Genomic DNA, 21157 nt, shown 5'->3' with positions numbered 1-21157 from the left:
GAGTCTGGGTCTCTTCTCTGTCACCGTGTTATTGGGCTGGACCTGAACCAGTCTGCTGCTGGGAGTATATAGGACATCTCCAGGATCTCCTCTGTGGCTGAAGTACAGATGATTTGATCTGGAGGAAAAAAGTAGGCCAGGGCACAAGGCTTCCCTGTGGTGTTTATCCATTAACTCTAATCATTTCAATGTAATTTTGTGAGGGAATCAAGAACAGAACACTTTTCACATAATAAAAACTGCCTGTTTCTTTCTGAGACTCGGATCAAAAGCAGGTCCTGCAGATGGGCCCATATGTCAGACCAATCAGTCCTTCCTTTGCAGTCTGTGCCCAAAGATGCTTCTTATACAAGAAGAGCTTTGGGAATTGTGTGGCGTGGATGGTAAAACTGTTTGGTTGTTTTAATAAAAATTGTTTCAAGTCTGAGCTCATGAGCGTGGCTAATATTGATGCAAGCTACTGGCTGTGGATGTGGGCTGGATTTGAAATCCTTCTGGGCTTCTGTGCTTAAAGGCCAGTTGCCTACTAGATTTGCTGCCACTTAAGTGTGCCCGCTCCTTTATTAGTACTTCATGTAACCAGGCATTAGACTTCTGTCTTGACATAGTATTCATGAGTCCTCAGTAGACCAGGACCTCATTGTGCTAGGCTCTTTAAAAAGACAGAACAAAAGGACAGTCCCTCCTCAGAGAGCTTTCTAAGGTCCCTGTTTGTGGAGCCTTTTCATGAAAGAGCTGGCTGGCAACCAGACAACCTTGTTCTGCTAGGCGTCATCCAGAAACAAGGAGAACATCCCAAACTAAAAGTTGGAGGTATGATTAGAGAAGTGGTGGATATAGCAGACCAACAGGGAGAGCCTATTTTAAGTGAGATCGTAATGGTGGAGGGACACAGTATGCCCTCAGTTGTCTTGAGGTTTTTCTTTTTCCTCTTCAGACTCGAAGCTCATGGATATACTTGAAAAAGACAGGAGGGGACTTCTGGCATGTATTACTACGGGGTTAGTGTTGGAGAAGAAAATTGAGAATTAATTTTCCTTTCAAAAAAGCAAAGCGAGCTAATTAGTGGTTTCTTCTTTGAATTCTAGTAGCATCCATGAAGCTCTAGGTGCAGAACAATCATAAGAAACTGTTTTTGTCTCCCTAAAGAAGTTTGCCCGTAAGGTATCAATCAAAGAAAGACAAAAGCCAGGGGCTAAGGGGCAGAACAGAGTCTGTTCCTTTCTTTTTAGTTCATTGTAGTTCAGAGATGATGGACAGCTGAGATTCCTATATGAATACCATGATATATATCCTATTGAATACCATAGAGATATATGTATGTATATATATGCATGAGCACTAGAAATTGATGCATGTGTGATACCGTGGAAACAGGCTTCTGCTGTGGGTTGTGAATGTTTCTAGGATGGCAATTTGTGAGACGAGACTGTGGGGAGAGGGTGTTTCCAGATGCTCTCGGCTTCCGCGGCTGTGTAGTGTGTTGGCTTTAGTGACAATCTCAGCAACTGTCCATGCAGGCAGACTGCCCCCCAGCTTTCATGAGCAAATGAGGTCACCATTCAACAACTGGGAGAAATGTCAAAGACTTCCATGTCAGCCTCTCCAGCTTGAACTCTGCAGGCTGCAGTGGAACGGTGTGAGCTGTGGGTGAGTTGAACTAGGGTAGCGGATACTTCACTCCTGGGGGATCAGAGCAGAGGATCACACTGGGTATTATTGCATCTCAGTTGCTGTTTGTCTTCGAGAGAGCAGGTTAGACAAATGCTTGGATGAGATGGTTTAGATGGGAGTGATCCTGCTTTGAGCTGGGGTTTGGACTAGGGGACCTCCCGGGAGCCCTCCCAATGATTTGACTTACATATGTAGACAAATTGGAGAGAGTCCAGCAGAGGGCAACAAAAATGGTTAGTGGGCTGGGGCACAAGATTTATGAAGAGAGGCTGAGGGAACTGGGATTGTTTAGTCTGGAAAAAAGAAGACTGAGGTGGGGTTTATAGCAGCCTTCAATTCCCTGAAGGGTGGCTACAAAGAAGATGGAGCTGGACTGTTCTCAGTGGTGGCAGATGTCAGAACAAGGAGCAGCAGGCTCATGTTGCAGCAAGGGAAGTTTAGGTTGGATATTGAGGAAAACTCTCTCACTAGGAGGGTAGTGAAGCACTGCAGCAGCTGCCCAGAGAGGTTGTGTACTCTCCATCCTTGGAGGCTTTTAAGACCCTGTTAGACAAAACCTTGTCTGGGTTGATCTAGTTGGGGCCCTTCCTGCTTTGAGTAGGGGATTGGGCTAGATGATCTCCTGAACTCGCTTCCAATCCTAACTTTCTATGATTCTAAGATATGCTTAACTAAAAATAGCTTTTAAGAGAGACTCAGTCTGGGTGCCCTGTTTTCTATGCTGTTGCAGAGTGGGGGCATTAGGAAAGCGATGCCAGTTGGGAACTTGATGGCAAGACCAGCATCTGCCCTCTAAGGTTTGGGCTGGTGGTGAAGCACACTAAGATGTCCTTGTAAAAGAATTCAGTGCAGGTGCCCTGGTGGCGCAGTGGCAATAATTAATTAGGGAGTCTTGCTATGTCTCCAGAGATGTATCTTTGCACCTTGGGCTGGATCTGTTCCAAGGACTGTCGGCTTGTTGACTACCTGTACATGGCTGCCTTGCTGTACAGATGGTGGAAACAGAGATAGCTGGATGTGATGCCAGACCTAGCACTCCCTTGCATGTTAGTGGCTGCAGAAACTGGTATGTGCTACCCATGCAAGCCTGATGATAGGCCATCTGGGCTCAGTGGGTCTGGCCTTCTCCTCTCCCATGCCCATTGCAATGTAGTTGAGAGATATTAAGATGAGTTTCAAACTCGCTTACCCCACATCCGGGTAGCAGTCTGGTCTCAACAACACAGAGCTTGGTGTGGACTAAATTATTGCGCTTCTTGGAGTGACTTATTTGATTTTATCCATTTCAGCAGGGCAAGCTAGCCTACCTCCAGCTCTGCGGTGCTGCAGCTGGACTGCTGTTGGCATTGGCGATACTGCAGTTTAGCATGTTGTAGTGTGAACAGGCCCACGGGTGGCATTTGTTACAGATGCCATCTGCCGCAACAGCACTGCCTCCAGACCCCCTTCGCGATTTGTGCTTCCTTTTCCCTCCCCACATACACGCCGCGTCCCCACAGAAGCTGAGCGGTGACGGGTACAATGCTCCAGTTTGGGAAGAAGTCTGCCTGTAGTAACGGGGAGCTTTGCACTCTCATTTCACCCTGCTGAGAAGCCACTGAGGTTAGATCTCTGTTGCTTCTGCTGCTCCTAAGGATGCCCAGCTTTCCAGTGCCTGCTCCACATGCATCAGTTTCCAAAATTAAGTGGCGATGCCCAGACCCAGACACATGCATGGGCGAACCAGGCAGCCACCCAGGGCCTGGACAGAGAGGGGCAAAAAATAGGGAAAAAAATTATAATTGCAGAAAAAAAGTTTTAATGTTGCGCATATATGGGACTGGCAATCAATTGAGAATGAACTATTTAAAGACCTCGATACCACGGATGTGATAGACTTTTGCAACAAAAAAAATCATAATGTCTGGCGAAGGGGGGCCCGATACTAAAAGTTTGCAGGGGGCTGCTAGGAGCCAAGGATTGAGACGGAGGCCTCCACGGTCCGTGGTCTCTCCTCGGCATCCGTCCTAGAGGCGGTATGCCACGTGTACCCACTGCGTATCAATGGAAGCATCTGCGTTCTCATTCTAAAAAGTGCACCACTGATGTTTCCTCTCAAATATCGTTTTAGGAGTGTCATTCTCCCCCACTCCAACCCCCCTTTCTTTTTTAATGCTGCTGTCTTTGAAAAAGCTTTGCCAACGTGCCCTAGGAAAGGGCTGCAGTGGTGGGATCTTAACTCCTAACCTGCCTGTTTATGACTCTTTGTGGAAGCAGGGAGTGGCTGGAAAGAGAGGTCTGATTAACTTCTAACTAAGGCTTCCCGTCACCTTTGTGGCTTAATTAAAAGAAGCAGTGCAGTAAAGGCCAAACTGCAGGAAAGGGAGGGGAAAGTCGCTTGATTAAAATGACTGCCTGCTGCTTCAGGTTTCCAGAGCAGTGATACACCCCCCACGCTCCCGTGCCCTGAGAGGATTTAGGAGGCATCGCATCAGTGCCGTACAGAACAGTATGCAAGGTCAGAGCAAAAAAAAGATAAGCAGAGCAAATGAGATGCTGTTGAATGAGGGTGGGGAAAACATGGAACCTGTGTGTCCCTGTAGTCTCTAATTTCTTCCTTTTCCCTCCCCTCTTATTAATCTTTTTTTTAAATTGGTGCTTTCCTGTGACGTGTGTGGGATTTTCTGGGCAGTAGAAGCCAATCCCCTGCCATTGCCTTTCAAGGGAACCAAAATTGAATTCACCTGCCTCTTTTGCCCTGGAGATGCTTTGCTGCATGCACATGCAAGTGCACGTTTATTTTCTGCATCCCTTTTATGTTCAGTACATGAGGACAAGGGGCTGGTCCCAAACACTGTAACACCACATCTTACAGACGGGTTAGAGCAGGGGGCAGATCTCTAACTACCGTTCCTGAAATCTTTCAAGAAAACCATGTTTTCTAGAAATTTGTTACAACTCTGTGTGCATTTACCTCCTTTTCCTTTTTTTTGATCGTTCTGGTAGGAGAATTAGTATGAAACTAGAGACAAGGTATTTCAATGCAAATTTGTTACCGTGAATTTATATTACAGTGGGAGCTCTTGTCAGGGGTCTGCTTCCTGTTGCGCTCGGTGCTGTACAAACACAGAACAAGACCATGATTCTTGCTCTAGAGAGCTTATAGAAATTTGAAATGTTCCTATAATGCTCCTTTCCACGGGTGTTGCTTGGTCACAGTGTAACTTCTCCGATTTGTCCAATGTGATGATTTCTAAATTCCAGTGCAGATACTTGCCTGTAGCAACATCTTCCCTGCCATGTCATTAAGGTTGCATGGGAGCATTGGGGCTGAAATGTTTCTTTTGCTTGCTATTTTTGTGCTAATTTATTTGACCCCCAAACCTATAAAAATCCTCTTGGATCCCCACTTTTTCCCTCCTGGGACCCTTAGTATTCGCTCCCTGATTCCCCGGACCCAGTCACTAAATTCTGTTTCAATCTTTTTGTGGGTGTCTCATATCTGTGGGTATTTCATAGATGCGATGAATGTCTGCTAGGATCAGAAGGGACCTCAGCAGATCATCGAATCTGACCCCCCTGCCTGGGCAGGAAAGAGCGCTGGGGTCGGATGACACCAGCCAGATGCCTGTCCAGCCATTTCGTATCCATATGCAGTGATTCCAGTTGTTGCAAGGTGTTGATGCCTTCGCTCCCTTCCACTTTATTAAGCACCCCGTCCTCACCACCGCCACACCTGGAATAACTGAAGCTAATCCAGAGGATCTCTGGATTTTGTCCTGTTCTCATTCTGGCAGCAATTTTTGACACATTTAATGGCTGTGCTTCTCTGCCCTCCTTGATGGGATCGTTTGGATTTCATCACTGACCTCCATCAGCTCTCTGACAAAGAGGACCAGAAGTGGGCTGTAGCTAATGAAAGTTTATGCCTTTCTGATTAGCGAGTTAATCTTTAAAACTTCAGACTAATGTGGTTAATGACCTCTCTTTTCTCTTCTCTGCAATCTCACTTGGATGATAATGTTCGCTATCTATAGTCTAATCACAGAGCTGGTATCCAATGCCTTATCCCAAGTCTCGCACTTATTACAAGACCTTGGTTAAGTCACTGGGCCAACAATTTCAGAAGCACCCCTTCTTTTCAGTGTCTTGAATGTTGGGTATTCATCTTGACCTTTGGGGCCTGATCTCCAGAAGGGGGGTGAGCTCCTACCCAGTCCAGCTGGATTTGAGTGCTCAGGATTTAAAGTCCAGTCCAGAGAGTCCTGTATGAGGCAACCCCAAAAATTAGTTAACAACTTTTTCTTTAGTAGCTCTGCCTCTGTTCCCCAATGTGTACTATGGGGGTAAAACATCATCAAGGTATATTGAGAGTTAATGCTTGTCACGCTGTTTTGGAAAAGAAAAGTGCTTTGCAAAGCCTGAGGCTTGAGGGAGTGTCACACGAGTATCCTGAAATGAAAAACAGTCTATCCTTATGGCTGGGTTCATAGTGACTGCTGCTGAACTGTTTCAATGACTGGTTATCTAAGCAGAGGGAAAACAAATTCCCCCTTATCTTCCCCAGCTCCCTGAAAGCAAATCTCTGTAATTAATTATATTCCATTGTTATAATTCCCAAACCTCAGCTGGCTTCCCCAGGGGTATAAAACCAGACCCAAATACAGGCAAGAGAAGGGAGACAGCCAAAAAAATAAGCCATTTCTTTAGAATAGACTTGCATATTAGAGCCTGGTAGAAAACCTGGTCGTGACCATTGCAGCCTGACACACGAACTTTCTTGGCAGAAGGCAGTATTTTTATCCACATGACAGATAGCGTGATTCTCTTGCAATGGATATCTCTGCATGTTCCCAGGCTCAGGTATAATAGTGTAAGTCTGCAGTATTTCAATGTACAGTTATCCTCATTCACCCTGATTCAAGAAAGAGCCTGTTGGAGGGTAGGGGACAGGGGGACTAGCATCACTTTCATTGCAAGTAAAGTAGTGCTTACGGCTTGGAGCGTGTAAACTCATAAGCATAATGTTCTGGTGCTTCTCTTTTCTTTCTCCCCACCCCCCTTTTTCCTTTGTGGCTAAATGTTCCCCAGGAAATGCTAGATACCTTTTACGCCATGTAAGAATTTATTTGTGCTGCAGCAACACCTTGGAATCCAAGGATTTCATTGTGGTTATTGCTGCATAAACACATATTTCATACAAATAAAGTTCCCGACTTTGAGTTTGTAATCCAACCTGATACTTAGATTGTATCTTCTTACCATAGCAGTGATAATAATTAACCATTGGAAGAAAGTACCAAGAGGAAGGGCAACTTTGCCATCTCCGGCAGTGTCCTCTCCAAATCCAGGATTAGATGCTTTTGGGATGGCATGGTTCGATTTATTAGGCTCCATTCAGGAATAACCATATAAAATTTTCTGACCTCTGTTTATACAGAAGGTCAGACTAGATGATTTAACAGTCCTTTCTGACCTTAAAAATCTGTTTAGTCTTATGAGAGAGTTGCAACATCTAAACATCCTGCCTGCGGCAACTGCGTATAAAGCATAGCACTGGAAAATGTGGAGACTGGGTGTAGGGCAATCACCTGGATCTCAAGTTAATGCTGAGCCTTTGTCGTGTGTGAGAGATTCTGGGTAAACGTGCACATGCAATGAGACCGCTGTAGACGCAGCGAGCCCATTCTGAAAGCCTCTAGTTTAAGAAGATGTTGGGAAGTGGCCTGTTGATGATGATGTTTCCCATTTAATAAGGATTCAGCAGTGCTCCAAAGGCGACTTGTGCTGTTTGCCTCTCCCAGCTAACCTTCCCTTCCTGAGTCTGTGTTTCTTACAAGTCACTGGGCTTGCCTTTCTATCATGCAAATGATCCAACTGCAGTGTTTTATGTTGCATGCATAGTAATTATGAATCCCAATAGCTCTGGAGCTGGAGCCAATCAAAAAATACCTTGCCTTGTTTGCCATATGTCTGGTTTAAATACCGAAGCAGAAATAAATCTTGCCCTTGGTCTGCCATTCAGATTTGACTCTACTGATGTTTTATGTAAACTGTACCTTTTGAATGCCAGACATTCTTCATAGAAATGCTTTCCTTTGATTTTTTTTTTTTAAGGTCCAAATCATAGCTTGCGTATATTTATAGTTTTCAGAAATAAAACAGAGTATTAAACGTTGAAAAGAGTTTGAAAATCTGAAACAAAAGATGAGATCTTGAGTTCTGATATAGGGGCAAAGCTGTGGGGCTCTGGAGCATGACAGTAAATGGCCTTGCTACTCATTCACTGCACGGCGTTGTACAAAGTGGCTTAACGTACCAGTCCCCACAGTTTTCCCTTCTGTAAAAAGGGTGGAACATGGCACTAATGTCCTTCTTTAAAAAAAAAATACCCTATACATTTGCCTGTCCTCCCTATTGACACATTTTCTTTTGGGAGACTTCTAATTGGGAGAGAAGCATTGTGCCTGGTGTCGGATATTTTTCTAGAAAAAAAAATCTATTGATTCCAACATCCTGCAGATGATTAACCATGTAGCGCTCAGATAGGAGGGGATGATGAGAGTGATTTCACAGCTACCGAATCTCATCCAGTGGTGACATTTTCTTAAACGTGAGATGCTGAGATGCCCAAGCTCTGGCTTTAGGTTGGGATGCCAGTGTAATTGCACAGCCCCAGGATGATTTTTTTTCTTTAAAAAAAAATATTAAATGAGATTTTTAAAAACATCTTCCAACTGTGTGTAAGGTCAAGCTCTTATTTTGAGGGGAGGTCACCAGTCCTGGCTAAAGCCAACTGTAAGGGAGTGTTGGTGACTCTTGCTACTCTGGATTTGTCCCTGGAAATGTAAAGGCCTTCAGGAACAGGTTCCTCTAAACTCTTTCTACTGATCTCTTGACTCAAGTAGGACTTCTTAGAGTGCCAGTGTGTTGAGTCTTAGCTGCACTTGTGTCATAGAGCTGAAGGTGCTTTTGCCCGTCTGTTTAAGAGGTAACAGGAGCAGTATAGAGTAGCGTAACTGGCATAAAAGCAACTGCGTGCATCTTAGGGCATCTCCGGAAGAGTGGGATAGACAAGGACTCTGAGGGGCTGGTTCAGTTTTCTAGCTCTGTGAATTGGAGGAATAGCAGCATCCCATGCCCTTGCTTGACAGCCATTGCCCATGGATAACTTCTTGCTTCAGCTAGAGCTGAACAGAGATTACGACCCCCAGAGAACACGCATCTTTTTAATTAGCACAGCAGTCAAGATTGCTAGAATCGTAAATGTCAAATTGCAACAAATATTTGGCACGGAAACGTGAATTTTTTTTTGCAAGTCGTAAATGTGGGTGGCTTCACGTCTGTCTCTTCTCAGTAGAGCTGCACCCAGTTTGACAGAGTGTACTTTTTTTAGCGTTTTGCTGTTCTCTCTTTCTGTAGGATTTAGTAGCTAGAAGAAAGGGACACGGAGGAGCTTGGCGATGGCCCCAAGGAAAAGAAGCGGGCGAGGCATTTCCTTCATCTTCTGCTGCTTCCGAAGTAGCGACCATCCGGAGATCACCTACCGGCTTCGCAGTGACAGCAACTTTGCCCTGCAGACCATGGAGCCCGCCTTGCCAATGCCCCCTGGGGAGGAGCTGGATGTCATGTTCAGCGAGCTTGTGGTGAGTGTGACTTGTGAAAAGGGTAGTGTGCGGCTGTCGTTGGGAGGTGGTCGGCCACCATGGCCAAACCTGTCGGGGCTGATCCTTCTCTGGTGCAGTCCATAACAGATATTCCCCTGGCTTTTTAACAAAGAGTGGGTTGGGCCCCAGAGTTTTCAAACAGGCTCATAATGAGAAGGAATTACATGGATGGCTGCTCTGAGATGACCAGCAGAAGCTCCCAAATCTCAAAATGCCCTACCTGCCCTGCTGATGCCCTCCATCCTTGCAGAGGGATTTCCATGAGCTATCATGACTTCCCCTTCAGCAGCTGTAGAGCTTCCAGGCTCTGGGGTTAGACATGTATCACTCCTGGCATAAAACCATCTCTTGGGATTAGATATCCCTGTCCTACACACCACTCTCGTTCCGTTCTTTTTTTTTTCTTTAAATTTTGCAATGTGTGGTTCATTTGGAGCAGATTGCATAGGTGGACCTGAACAGGCAGATGAGATCCCTGCCTCTGGACTGTGCTGTCTCATTCAGGCACAGATGATGGATACTACAGCCAGATCTGGTGCTTGTTCTAGAGAGAGACTGATAACCCTTGGCTTGAGAGGCCATTGGCTCCACATGCCACCCCTGCCAGCGCAGCAGGTTTGATGGCCATCTGCACCCAGCATTGACTGGGCCAGTCGGGCCTTTCTCCAGGGAGTCTGCCAGCTGAGTTAATTTTTTTCTGGAGGTTTTTCATAGTATTAGGCTTCTGCCGTGGCCCACTAGAAACCTTTTGTCTTACCAGTGGTGCTAGTCAGGGTGAAAAGGCAGGCCAGGATGCAGAGCTGAAAAGGACTGGGAGGAATGAATGGACAGCAGCTTGGTCAGTGGAGTCTAGGCATGTCTGTGACCTAGCACTGTTACTGCAAGAAATATGTCTCTAGCTGGTCCAGTTGTGCAATTTCTCACTGTTTCATGGCTGCTGTCTACTGGCATTAGTGGGCGCTCTGGAAGGAGGAGAGCTCCAGCTGATGATAATGCAGCTTCACATCATGACAGCGCAGCTGGTGATGGAGTCTAAGCAGGAAGTGTAGGCACTGGCAACGTGTAGGGGGTGCACCCCCTAAGATCGGCCGTGCACTCCCTGGAAACGCCAGCCATGAAACCAGAAGCATACTTCCGGTTTTGCTGCTGGCTTGGTGATTGGCTGCTGGGAACCCCCCCCCACCCCCTCCCCATCGGTGATCTGATGCCCCCCCCCCAGATTTGGGAGGCACCAGTCACCCATGAATGTAGGCGCATCTTCTGTTTCATCGGAGTAATGGGTACCTTTGGGTCCTGTTCCTGAATGCTCCTCCTTTTCCCTTGGAGCCTTTGGGCGTGGTCCTAGGAGGCACATGGCTTCTTTTAAACTACAATTTTTGGCAGTAGGATTGTATACAATAGGCATAATTGTGGTTCTTGTGGTGATATAAAAGACTGTGTCCTGGCAGGACCCCTTATATACCCCCAAATCATTGCTGACTCTTGTGTTCCGATCGGAAGGAGAAAGAAAAAGAAATAAAAGGGGCACTGTTTTTTAGAGCTGAATAATCCTTGGGATTCCCATGCCACATGGAAGCCTGGCCTTTCGGTAGTCTTTTTGGATAGAAAAAGTTGGGAGCCTGATAGTTTTTTGTAGCACAGAAATTTTGAAAAAATGTTAATGTCCAAATGAACTGTTTTCAGCCTTCCTGAAATTGGATTGTTGCATTGTGGTGTGTCGGAAAATGGGCCCCTCTACCTGTGGGGGAACTTCCCCAGAGACTCAAGGACAGGATGATTTGCCGAACCTTTGGCTGCCAGGACTGCGTCTCTGCTCTATCCCGCTCTTACATAAGGGGTCTCGAGCACCCACATTCTCAAGGGGGTTTCTTCTTGTAGTGAAAGACCTGCTATCCCTTCCCTTTTCCTCATGTCTTATTCTATGGACAGCGGTTGTCACTCTGCCTGGGGAAGCATTTAGGTTCCTGGGTGGCCTCTGCTAACTGAGCAGCATGATGATAAATGACTTTTTACCTCCTTCCACCTACATGTTGTACTGTGAGCAGACACTCCTCAGTGCCAAGATTTTTCTTTTTCCACCAGCTGGCTAAGGGTGAAGCTCCTCTCGAGGAAACAGATCCTTGTAGTCCTCTTGGAGCCTGCCCGATGGTTTGAGAATCGACTCAGGTGTGATCTACACTACAAAGTTTTGCTGATGTAACTGTGTCACCTACTGACATGGAAAAATGGCTCTCCCTAGCCAACGTAGCTCTGTCAGCAAAACATCTGGTCCAGATACGGTTACACTTTTGGGAGAGGGCTTCTGTCATCCCAGGAGGTTGTCATTTATGCCAGCACAAAAATCTCTTCTGCCAATACACGCTTCATTTCTACAAGGCAGCTCTACGGACATAGGTGCACTGGCCTAGTATCGTCCCTATCATGTAGACAAGGTTTTAGTCAACAAGGGAAATGAAATCCATGCTGTATGATCGGGCAGCGAATTCTGATCTGCCACCTTTGCCTGAAAGGCAAGGTAGCAATGCAGAAGCTTATAACTGAACTTTTACTTTTTTTGCCTCTCATAAAAATATATCTGCAAGCAACTCTGGGTATTTTTCCCACTGTTCGAAGGTTTGCAGAATATTAAAGGTGTCAGGACAACCTAAAAAAATAAACAGCACTTTAACAGGGCAAGGAGGGGAGTTCATGTACACAGTTTTGGCGGGGGGGTTACCCCCTTTTTTTACTGATTCCTCTGGTTAACCAGCTCCTTATTGCGCTCTCTAATCTGTTGGAATCAAAGATTAGTTTTCAGCATTTGTTAAATGACTTGGAAAACGTCCCGTGGTTTTTGTACGAGCCCACTGTGTATAATATTTGGAACGCAGACAGAAAAACACGTGGAACCGCTGGGCTGACTTTTTACGCTGCTGATGCCTGATTTGAGGTTTGAAACATCTCTCTTTAAAAGCTGGGAAGTCCTGACACTGCCATGCAGCTTGCAGCCGGGAACCACTCAGAAAAGGGCTTGTTCCTCCACGTTGACACAGACTGTTAGAATCCACCTCGTCACCTGAGCAGTGGGTTGAAATGACTCGACATACATTGAGGGAATCTGAGACTTCTCAGGCAGAAGTTGATGGAATTGATTTTAGGACAAGTTTCTAACCCTTAGAGGAGTGACATTCAAGAATAGCTTCCCAATAGGGATACCGGGGCAAAAACCGATAAGTTGTTTTAGGATAGACCTCAATACATTTATGAATGGGATTGCATGATGTGGTTGTCTGCATCAGATGGAGGCTGATGGGACTCAGGAGATCACTTCCAGCTCTCTGTTGCTTTTGTTGCTATAGAGAGATGTGATGCTATCCATTTGTGTTAGGGTAGCCCTGGGAGCCCGTTGTGTTGAGCTGTGTACATAGGCTCCCATACAACTCAGTAGCTATTATTGGGAGAAACTCACTTCAGGACCATGTTGAACTAGAAAGCATTAGCTACCTAGGAAGCCAGCTCCATGGGAATTGGAGGAATTCCCTCCTCCTCCTCCCAGTTTGACTCGTGCAACCCTATGGTGATACTTAAAGAGCCCGGTTGACATCAAGGCTTCATTGGGTATATACAGGCACATAATGAGAGAGGTCCTGCTTCCAGGGAGCTTGCAGTCTAAATGGAAGAATCGGATGAAGGGTGGGAGTATTATACTGATTTTACAGCTGAGGAGCTGAGGCACAGGGTGATCCAAGTGGCTGGTCCAAAATCACACAGGAAAGCTTTGTACGGCTAAATCCAGATCTCCTGGGTCCTAGTCTAATGCCTTAATCGTTAGGCCATCTGTCCTCCTTGCTGCTTGTTATATTTCTGTGATTTTTAGTTTTTTAGGCTGTGAACTATCACAATGAGCTCTTACAAAAGTGGGATTTAAGCAGTGCACATCTCAAATACTTTAGGCTTCAGATTAGCCACATGAGCTGGGAGCGATGATGGTGAGGTCATGCCAGCATTTTTGTTTGAATCGTACAGCAAATACTAGCAGTTGCCAGTTCAGCCAGCTCTGCCAACTCTATTTCAGATTCTTGCCAGAGAGACGATCTGCTTTCTTTGGGTCAGTGCTGGAAACCCTTATCTTGCCTTAAATATGACCATCGTCCTGAGTGTGGAACCCAGTTGCATTCTTAACGCACAAGCGATCAGTGACTGATTCATGACTGGTTATACATTCATCTGCTTCAAGCCTGGGTTACCCGTGGGCCTGGCTTCTACGTACCTTACCTGCAGCATTTAGCTACCGTGGCTGGAAACCAGCTGACTTCAGCTGGTGCAGCTAGACTTGTCCAGCCAAACTTGCTTTATCTTTTGTGACACCAAAAACAACCTGTGCGTCCTCCAGTGTTTCCTTGGAAGAATGGCAGCATAATGGTATTCTGGTCCCATTAAACAGATGAAGATATTCTGGTCAGTGCCTGAACTTTTAGTGGATAATGCATATCCGGCTACAAAGGAGTATCCACCAGACTCTGACCTTCCCTGGCTTAGAGAACATGAAAACGTTGTCAGGTTTCCAGGCAAGCGTTCACTTTTTTTTCTCTCTCTCTCTTCTTCTCCCCTTCTACCTTTTTCTTTCACAGTTTGAATGACCTGGAGTCAGAGCCTTGGAGGAACATCTCTTTGGTGGGCACCAGGCCCCATCTGAAAAGCTGTTCTGTGTTTCTTGTTCTGTCAGGGCTACTGCCAGCTTTAGCCATCCAAGAGTGCCAGTGTGGACATGGGCCTCTACAAAGTGAATTGTTTCGTTGGGTTTTAGCTGATGCATGCTTCACAATTCCTTGGGAACTGTTCACGTTGCTGGATCCATGCACATCTGGAGGATGCAGTTAGCTTTTGATTTCACTTCCAAATGTCACTTCAGTCCTTTCATACTCCAGCAAAACCACCTATGCATCCTACCTGTCGTAGAGCAGAAGTACTTGCTTTTGCTTGGTCCTGCTCATCATTCACTTGCCTAGTTGGCAATATTGGTTTCATGGATACTGCTGCTCCTCTTCCACAATTCTTGCATGCTGGCTTCACACTGGAGGGTGATTGCCATGTTGATGCTGGGTAAATAAATGTAACCCTCTATTGCAACCTTCACACCAGTCCTGGAACAGAAGCAGTCACAAGCAGATTCCAGGCACTTGGCCCACGTGCCAGTGCCTGTTTTCTAGGAAGCATTTTTTTGGTCCAAATATACTGAATAAAGCAGTGAGCCATGCATCTGTCATAGCTTCTCTCAAAAGATGACTACACCCGTGCTGTAACGATCCAGCACTTCTTCAAAGGTTAAACTCTCTCTAGGTTGCATGTAACAGCATTGTTAGGTTACACCTGTGCTAACGATACTTTCCGTGTTGTGCCAACATCTAGTCTCTTCATCAGATGAGTAAAAGATTCCCTTGCAATTGCCAGTCCCAGCTGTTGCTCTGAGGTTTCCTACATAATACTGTGTGCTTGCTCTGGCATGGCACCCTGTCCTTTTAAGTGAGTGTTACACACACCCCTTGACTGGATGGATGGAAGCACAGAAGCTTTAAATGCCTTTAAACTCAAATTGAGACATGGACATCATCTGGAACAGAGCACAGGAGGCCTAGTGACTCCTAGCTCACTCCTCAAATAACTAGATCAGGTTCTCCAAAGTATTCCCTGTTGTAAAAGGCAGTAAAGAAGCCAGGGAGATTAACTTACTGTAACTTTATGATAATAGTGACTGAGTTCATTTATGGATAGATCAAGATTTCATAGACATTAGGGCTGGAAGGGACCTCACAAGATCATCAAGTCCAGCCCCCCTGCCCAAGGGGCAGGAAGTCAGCTACGGTCAAATGATCCCAGCAAGGTAAGTATCCAAGTGTTTCTTAAAAGTGTCCAGAGTAGGTGCTTGCTAGGGCTGTGCAAAATTGCACGCAGCGTTTCATTTCGAAGCCGTTTCGATGCATTTTGAGCTCAAAACAGTGAAATTGAAACGAAACAAAAGCCTTCCAAATGAAACAAGGGAGCTCTAAATGTTTCAGGAGTTTCAAAATGTTTCAAGTTTTGAAGCTGTTCAGTTTGTGGCTACTACAACATATGCGTATACAGTTATATGAATAACAATGCCAGGTGAATTTGGATATAGGGATCCTATCTGCCTTGCTAGTAACATGGGCCATTTGATGGCCCGAAGAACAACTTGTTGGCTGTAGTGTTCAACAGGGGATGCACCCTCAGGCCTTAGTGAAGGCAGGACACAATGGTGTGAGCCGCTGTGGCTGTATCAAGCAAAAGGCAATCCCTGCGCAGAGGTGCTCGCATGCTGGAGATGAAGAAGGCTTGTTGCTGTCGATGGCATTTTGGCTTCCCATTCATGAGGCCCGAGGGGCAGCTGGTGTGGAGAGTTTGGTTTAGAGAACAATAAAGTGATGATAAGTCTGGATCTCATCACACAGGTTACCGGATATCCAAGCTATCTCCTGCTACAGGTCCAACCCTCTTGGTTCTCTTAGACTCGCTTGAGGCAGTGGGACTGGCCCTCCCAACCAGGGTGATGGTCCCTTTTAACCTGTTCTCCGATATCTGTCTGCTCCCCAATCCTACGTTTAAAAGCAGGGTCAGATACATTCTCTACAGAATCGGGTTACGGCAACCCTATCGTGCCATAAATAAAAGAGCAAGGTGAGTCTTGTTTAACTGCCAGGCTCTTTATATGAGCCGGGTGACCTAGGACTGGTTTGTTTCCCATTGGGTTACCTTGCGCGTGAATGAAACCAAATTCTTCGTAGCGTCGAATCTCTTCCATTGTGTTTAGTTAGACGTGCTTGTCTGGGCACCACGTTCTTCTCTGTGCCTGTCAAGCAAGCTGCCTTGTGTTTCTGAAGGCGTGGAGAGGTTCCGAACACAGATAACAGCACGTATGGTGTAAAGCAGGCAGGCTACAGCACACATGCCCCGGGGAGCTTGTGGCATGTGGCAGATGCAGAAAGGAGAGGGGAACACAGTGCCAGATAGGGCAGGGAACAGAAAGCAGAGCAGCAGATCAGGCGAAGGAGATCAGTGGCACTCTGGGAGGGAATGGGGCATGGCTGCCATAAAGGTTGGCCCCCAGTAGTGTAAGGTATCTTACTAACGAAGGTGAGGAGCTGGAGTAATAACTAACTTGCCTCCACTAAATGCTCTGTCCCTTCTCTCAAAACCAAGCCCTGCATCAAATAGACCAGAGGGGACCAATCTTTTTTTGTTTTTTGCAGGTGCGCCACAAATTAGCATGGCACCCTGCCTGAGTGCTGCTCCGATCCCTTTCCCTTATCTGACCTGCTGCTCGGCTTTTTGCTCCCTGCCATGTCTGCTGCTCTGCTGCGTGCCCTCTCCCTGCTCTGCTACGTGCCACAGACAGATAGCCCATGCCGTTTGTGACACCCGTGCCATAGGTTGGCCACCCTTGAAGTAGACTTGTTTGTAGGAGGTGAGATGAGTGCTGCCTGGGGCTCTTCCAAAATGCTGGAGTGATAACAAAGAGTTGCATTTGAAAGCCAATGAGTCTCATGTTCTTAAGCCACTTAGGATTTCATGAAAATTGCCCCCATCATTCCCTGCGAGACCAGCCAGCATCACTGTGAGGTCAGCTAGGAGCTGTCATTGTTTCTCCCTCACTTTTCACATCCATGAAGACTGAAATGCCCTGGGCAGGGGTCCTTGGGTAGACCACAGCCCTTCAGACACTGAGAGCAGTGAATGGTTAGTGCTTCAAATTATTTGTGACTGATCTAAGTGGGGATCTGGTAGAGGGAAGATGTTCCCACGTGTGCATTCAAGCGCTGTGATTTATGTCTTCCCCCCTCTGTGACACTGAAGTTCGAACGTTTCTCCATTCACATTTATGAAGCAATTGGAATTTGAGATGCTGTTTAGCAGTCAAAAAAAGTCTTGTAGTTTATAGTGGTCGTGGCTCCGTGTGAATTTACTTCACATCTGATGCACATTGGTGGAGCATTTTTTTTCTTTGGGTCTCCTGTAATTTGTGCGAGAGAGCATCCAAAATCCATTGAGATTAGCTGTTTAAAAGAGATAATGCCGAGTTAATCTCATTTATGTAGGGCTCTGGCTAGTGCACAGGATGTGTGGGTAAGATGCTATAGAAATCACTTTATTGCTCTTCCTATGGAACAAATGTATAATCTCTCTATTTAATCCTGGTATTTCACCCAGCTTTATATACACTGTATGGATAAGCCTGTGAATGCTCATTCAGTGGGGGCCACCACTGAAGTGGAACGCTCTCTGCACTTTAACAAGCCTGCCACGTGATGACTTCCGCTCTTCACAGCCCAGGTTTTATTACTGCGGTTTTATTTGCATCAGCAGCTCTGCGTCCATCATACGGATTTCCATTATCTGTCTACAAAAGTATTGTGCAAGGGGGTGTCTGCTTGGCTTTGGACTTCCCGTTCTAACCCATACAGATGACTTCCATGAAGCGGATAAGAGAGCGAACAAATCTTATGTGACAGATCTTAACCACGTCATTTTCTGCACCGGTGGAAAGTACTTGGATGCCATAGTGATGAGGGAAGCTCAGGAACCTATAGAGAATAGATTGGAGTCTTTGCATCCAAACCTAATCATAAACTTGTTGAAAACGTCATGTAAGTGTTGACCCTGGAGCCAGGAGCCTCTAACTAAGCATGGTAAAACAGTTGAAGCTTTGCTTTTGAAATAATATGCTAGCTGCAGCTTCACTGGGAACCTAGAGATTTACCAAATCAATAATTCATGGGGTTTTTTCTCTGTGGAATCTGAGAATGGCAACCTTCCCTCCCAGCTGCTAGCCTGTAAGCACTTAGTTATTTGGTGTTTAGCTTTTTAGCTCTCAGGAGTGATACAGCAACATGCATAGTGATGCTTGTAAATTAATAGTTTGGGAAAGCGTACACGAGCAATCCATTAACTTCACAAAGCATTTAGGGCGCTGTTTAGAACTCGAGCTTGGTGGTGGAAATAACATGGCATTAGAAGGAGGTGGTACACCGTAAACGCTGTGTGTGTTAATAGCAGTGTCAAGTGGGGAATTAATTTATTACTAGAGATCGTGAGTGAAATTGATTTTTTTCCCCCCCCCCCATATTAAATGGCTTCGCTCTTTGGTTTCTGCCGCAAAGCGGAAGAGCATGTGGATTTTTGTCCCCACGAATAACATGGTGCCCGGAGGCATGGCAAAGCTTCTGCATTGCAAGTTCATGTGCAAATTGAGACTAAGGGTGGAATTGCTACTTTTTTTTTTTTGCATCTGGTCATTGCACCGTGGAGACTTATTACATGGGTTTGAGGATCCCTTTGAGTTTAAAGGAGCTCTAAAAGAGCTAATTTGATTCTAAAATGCCTGATATTTTCCCAAAGCAGAACAGGAATGTACTTCTTATGAGTGTGCTTATGTGGTAAGTTGAGTGTGGAGGCTGTGGACTCTGGCTAGGGACAGATGTTACACAAGGGGCAGGCAATTATTTTGGGTGGAGGGCCGCTTACTGAGTTTTGGCAAGCCATTGAGGGCCGCATGACAGGCAGCCCAGGGCAGATAAATATTAATTTTCTAAATTTTTAGGGGCCCCGCGGGCCGGATAGAATGGCTTGGCGGGCTGCATTTTTTCCCACTCCTGTGTTACACACAAACTGGTGTAAGTGACAGGAAGTTGGTTCCAATCTGTAACGAAACAGAAGTGCAGTGCACGTGAACTGCTTTCAAAATGGCTGAAACCAGTTTAAGATCAACCTGATTGGATGTAGTATCAGACTTAACTGATTTAGATTCAATCGGTTTGTTGAATTTCTGTCCCATATCCCCTCCAGATTCAAGTTAACTCGCAGTCGCCCAACGTCCCAGGATGCTTTGCACCTCCCCTTCAAATCCTGTCTTGTAGGGTAAGCTGTCTGTTCCAGCTGAGCAGGGAGGCATGCTCTCGCACCCCCCAGCTTCTGCCCCGTATCACTGCAGGCATGTGGCTGCATTTCTGGAATCAAAAGTGAATGTCTGTTCACTTGCTTATCAGTTCAATCTACGCAGCTTAGACTAACCTGAGAAGACTGAATCGATTCAGCCTTGGGCTTTTTGACTGTCTGTACTTAGCCTTTTTTAACCTGACTCCTGTTTGTGGAACAGGCAACCTAGAGGCTAGCCCTGCTGCATCAGTACTAGTGCATATGTGGGCACCTTGTTTGAAAGCACAGCTGAAATCACCAGCAAGCCAACTACTATTTGCAGAACTAGGGCTGTGACTTTGGTGTCCTGGCAATATTGATCAATGGCAACAAACATAACTTTGAGCAGGAGACTCCTCCCACTTTGATTGTCCCATCCTTTGCTGCAATCTTTATCACATCCTCAAGGTAGAGGAAGGAAAAAAGTAAGATCCATCAGGGTCTTGGTGCATGTTGGGCTGGTGTGTTCCAGGCATGCCAGTGTCTGTAGTCAGTGCTGGACTTGGCAAATGCCTTAGACTCCCCCTCCTGGACCAGGTACCCATTTATAGCTGGGTCAACTGGGAGCGGCCTTTTGGTTTGTTGAATTTGCAAGAAACCTTAACTGCTCTGCCAGTCCATACTTTCTCAAGAAAGAAGGATCAAGACTGTTTTTGTTGAATTATGGGAGTGCCAAAAGTCCCCAGGCATTAGACACAGCACATGCCTATGGTAAGAGATGGGAGTGAGATGAAGTGAATGGACCGAGTGGGCCTTGGCTCGTTACAGCTGGGGCAGATCAGGGCTGAGCCCCAGCTAGTGGTAATCAGGCCGTTCCTCAGAGAGAAGGCCTGCCCACACTGGCTATATAAGCTCAGATCAGACAGCAGAGAGCTGGCTCAGCAACAGGCCTCCTTGCTGTGTCTTGAACCTTCTTGGGACTCCTAAACCTGACTTTGTGCTCTAGACCCCTGGCTTGTGACTCTGCTGCCTGTGTTTGCTTGTTCTTATTCTTGTCTTTGGACCTCCCAGCCTGGATCAACTGCTTGGCCTGACTGGGACCTCACCCTTGACCATGGCCATGGCCATCAGCTTTCTATCCTGGAGTAGGACTGATATTAGACTTGACCTTGGATTACACTCTAGTAAACCCCAACCTAGCATAATCCACTCAGATTGACCATTTACAGCCTAGTCAGCTCTTCCACCAAGGTCGTGGTCAGCTCTTCCACCAAGGTCGTGTAGTAAGTCTGTAGCAGAGTCCCATTCCAGCACCGTAGTCACAGGACCATCCTTCCTCTTAAAGGTAAAATTGCTTCTTATGTTGGAGGAAGGAATATTATGGTCTCAAGTTGCAGCAAGGGAAGTTAAGATTAGATAGTAGAAGAAACGTTACTGCTAGAAGAGAGTAGTAAAGCGTTGGAGCAAGTTACCCAGAGAAGTGGTGGAAATCCATCCTTGGAGGTTTTTAAGACCAAAGGGGACCAAGCTTTTGCTGGGATAATCTAGTTGGCCTTGCTTTGAGCAGCGAGTTGGACTAGATGACCTCCTGAGGTCCTTCCACCCTTTTTTCATAGACATCAGGGCTGGAAGGGACCTCGGAAGATCATCGAGTCCAGCCCCCCGCCCAAAGGGCAGGAAGTCAGCTGGGGTCATAGGATCCCAGCAAGATAAGCATCCAGTTTCATCTTGAAGGTGTTCAATGAAGGCGCTTGAACCACCTCCGGTGGCAGGCTGTTCCAGACCTTGGGGGCTCGGACAGTAAAGAAGTTCTTCGTTATGTCCAGCCTGAAACGATCTTGAAGTAGTTTGTGACCATTCGACCTCGTCATCCCTTGGGGCGCTCTGGTGAACAAACGTTCCCCCAGATGCTGGTGGTCACCCCTGAT

At 46.2% G+C, this 21157-nt stretch overlaps 1 protein-coding gene across 2 annotated transcripts in view; it reads left to right on the top strand.

Moving 5' to 3' along the window:
• Positions 1–21157, top strand: part of DAAM1 (dishevelled associated activator of morphogenesis 1) — a 178398-nt gene that overhangs the window by 59900 nt on the left and 97341 nt on the right. For both annotated transcript variants that reach the window (XM_006026226.3, XM_006026227.3), the window contains exon 2: positions 9076–9299. In XM_006026226.3, coding sequence (XP_006026288.1) covers positions 9117–9299 — 183 coding nt within the window. In that variant the 5' untranslated portion in view covers positions 9076–9116. The remainder of the gene's footprint in view (positions 1–9075; positions 9300–21157) is intronic.

The sequence above is a fragment of the Alligator sinensis genome, unplaced genomic scaffold, assembly GCF_000455745.1.
Source record: "Alligator sinensis unplaced genomic scaffold, ASM45574v1 scaffold708_1, whole genome shotgun sequence".
NCBI classification, from domain to species: domain Eukaryota; kingdom Metazoa; phylum Chordata; order Crocodylia; family Alligatoridae; genus Alligator; species Alligator sinensis.
Note: the sequence above shows the minus strand (reverse complement) of the source record. Positions and strands in the feature narration are given on the sequence as shown.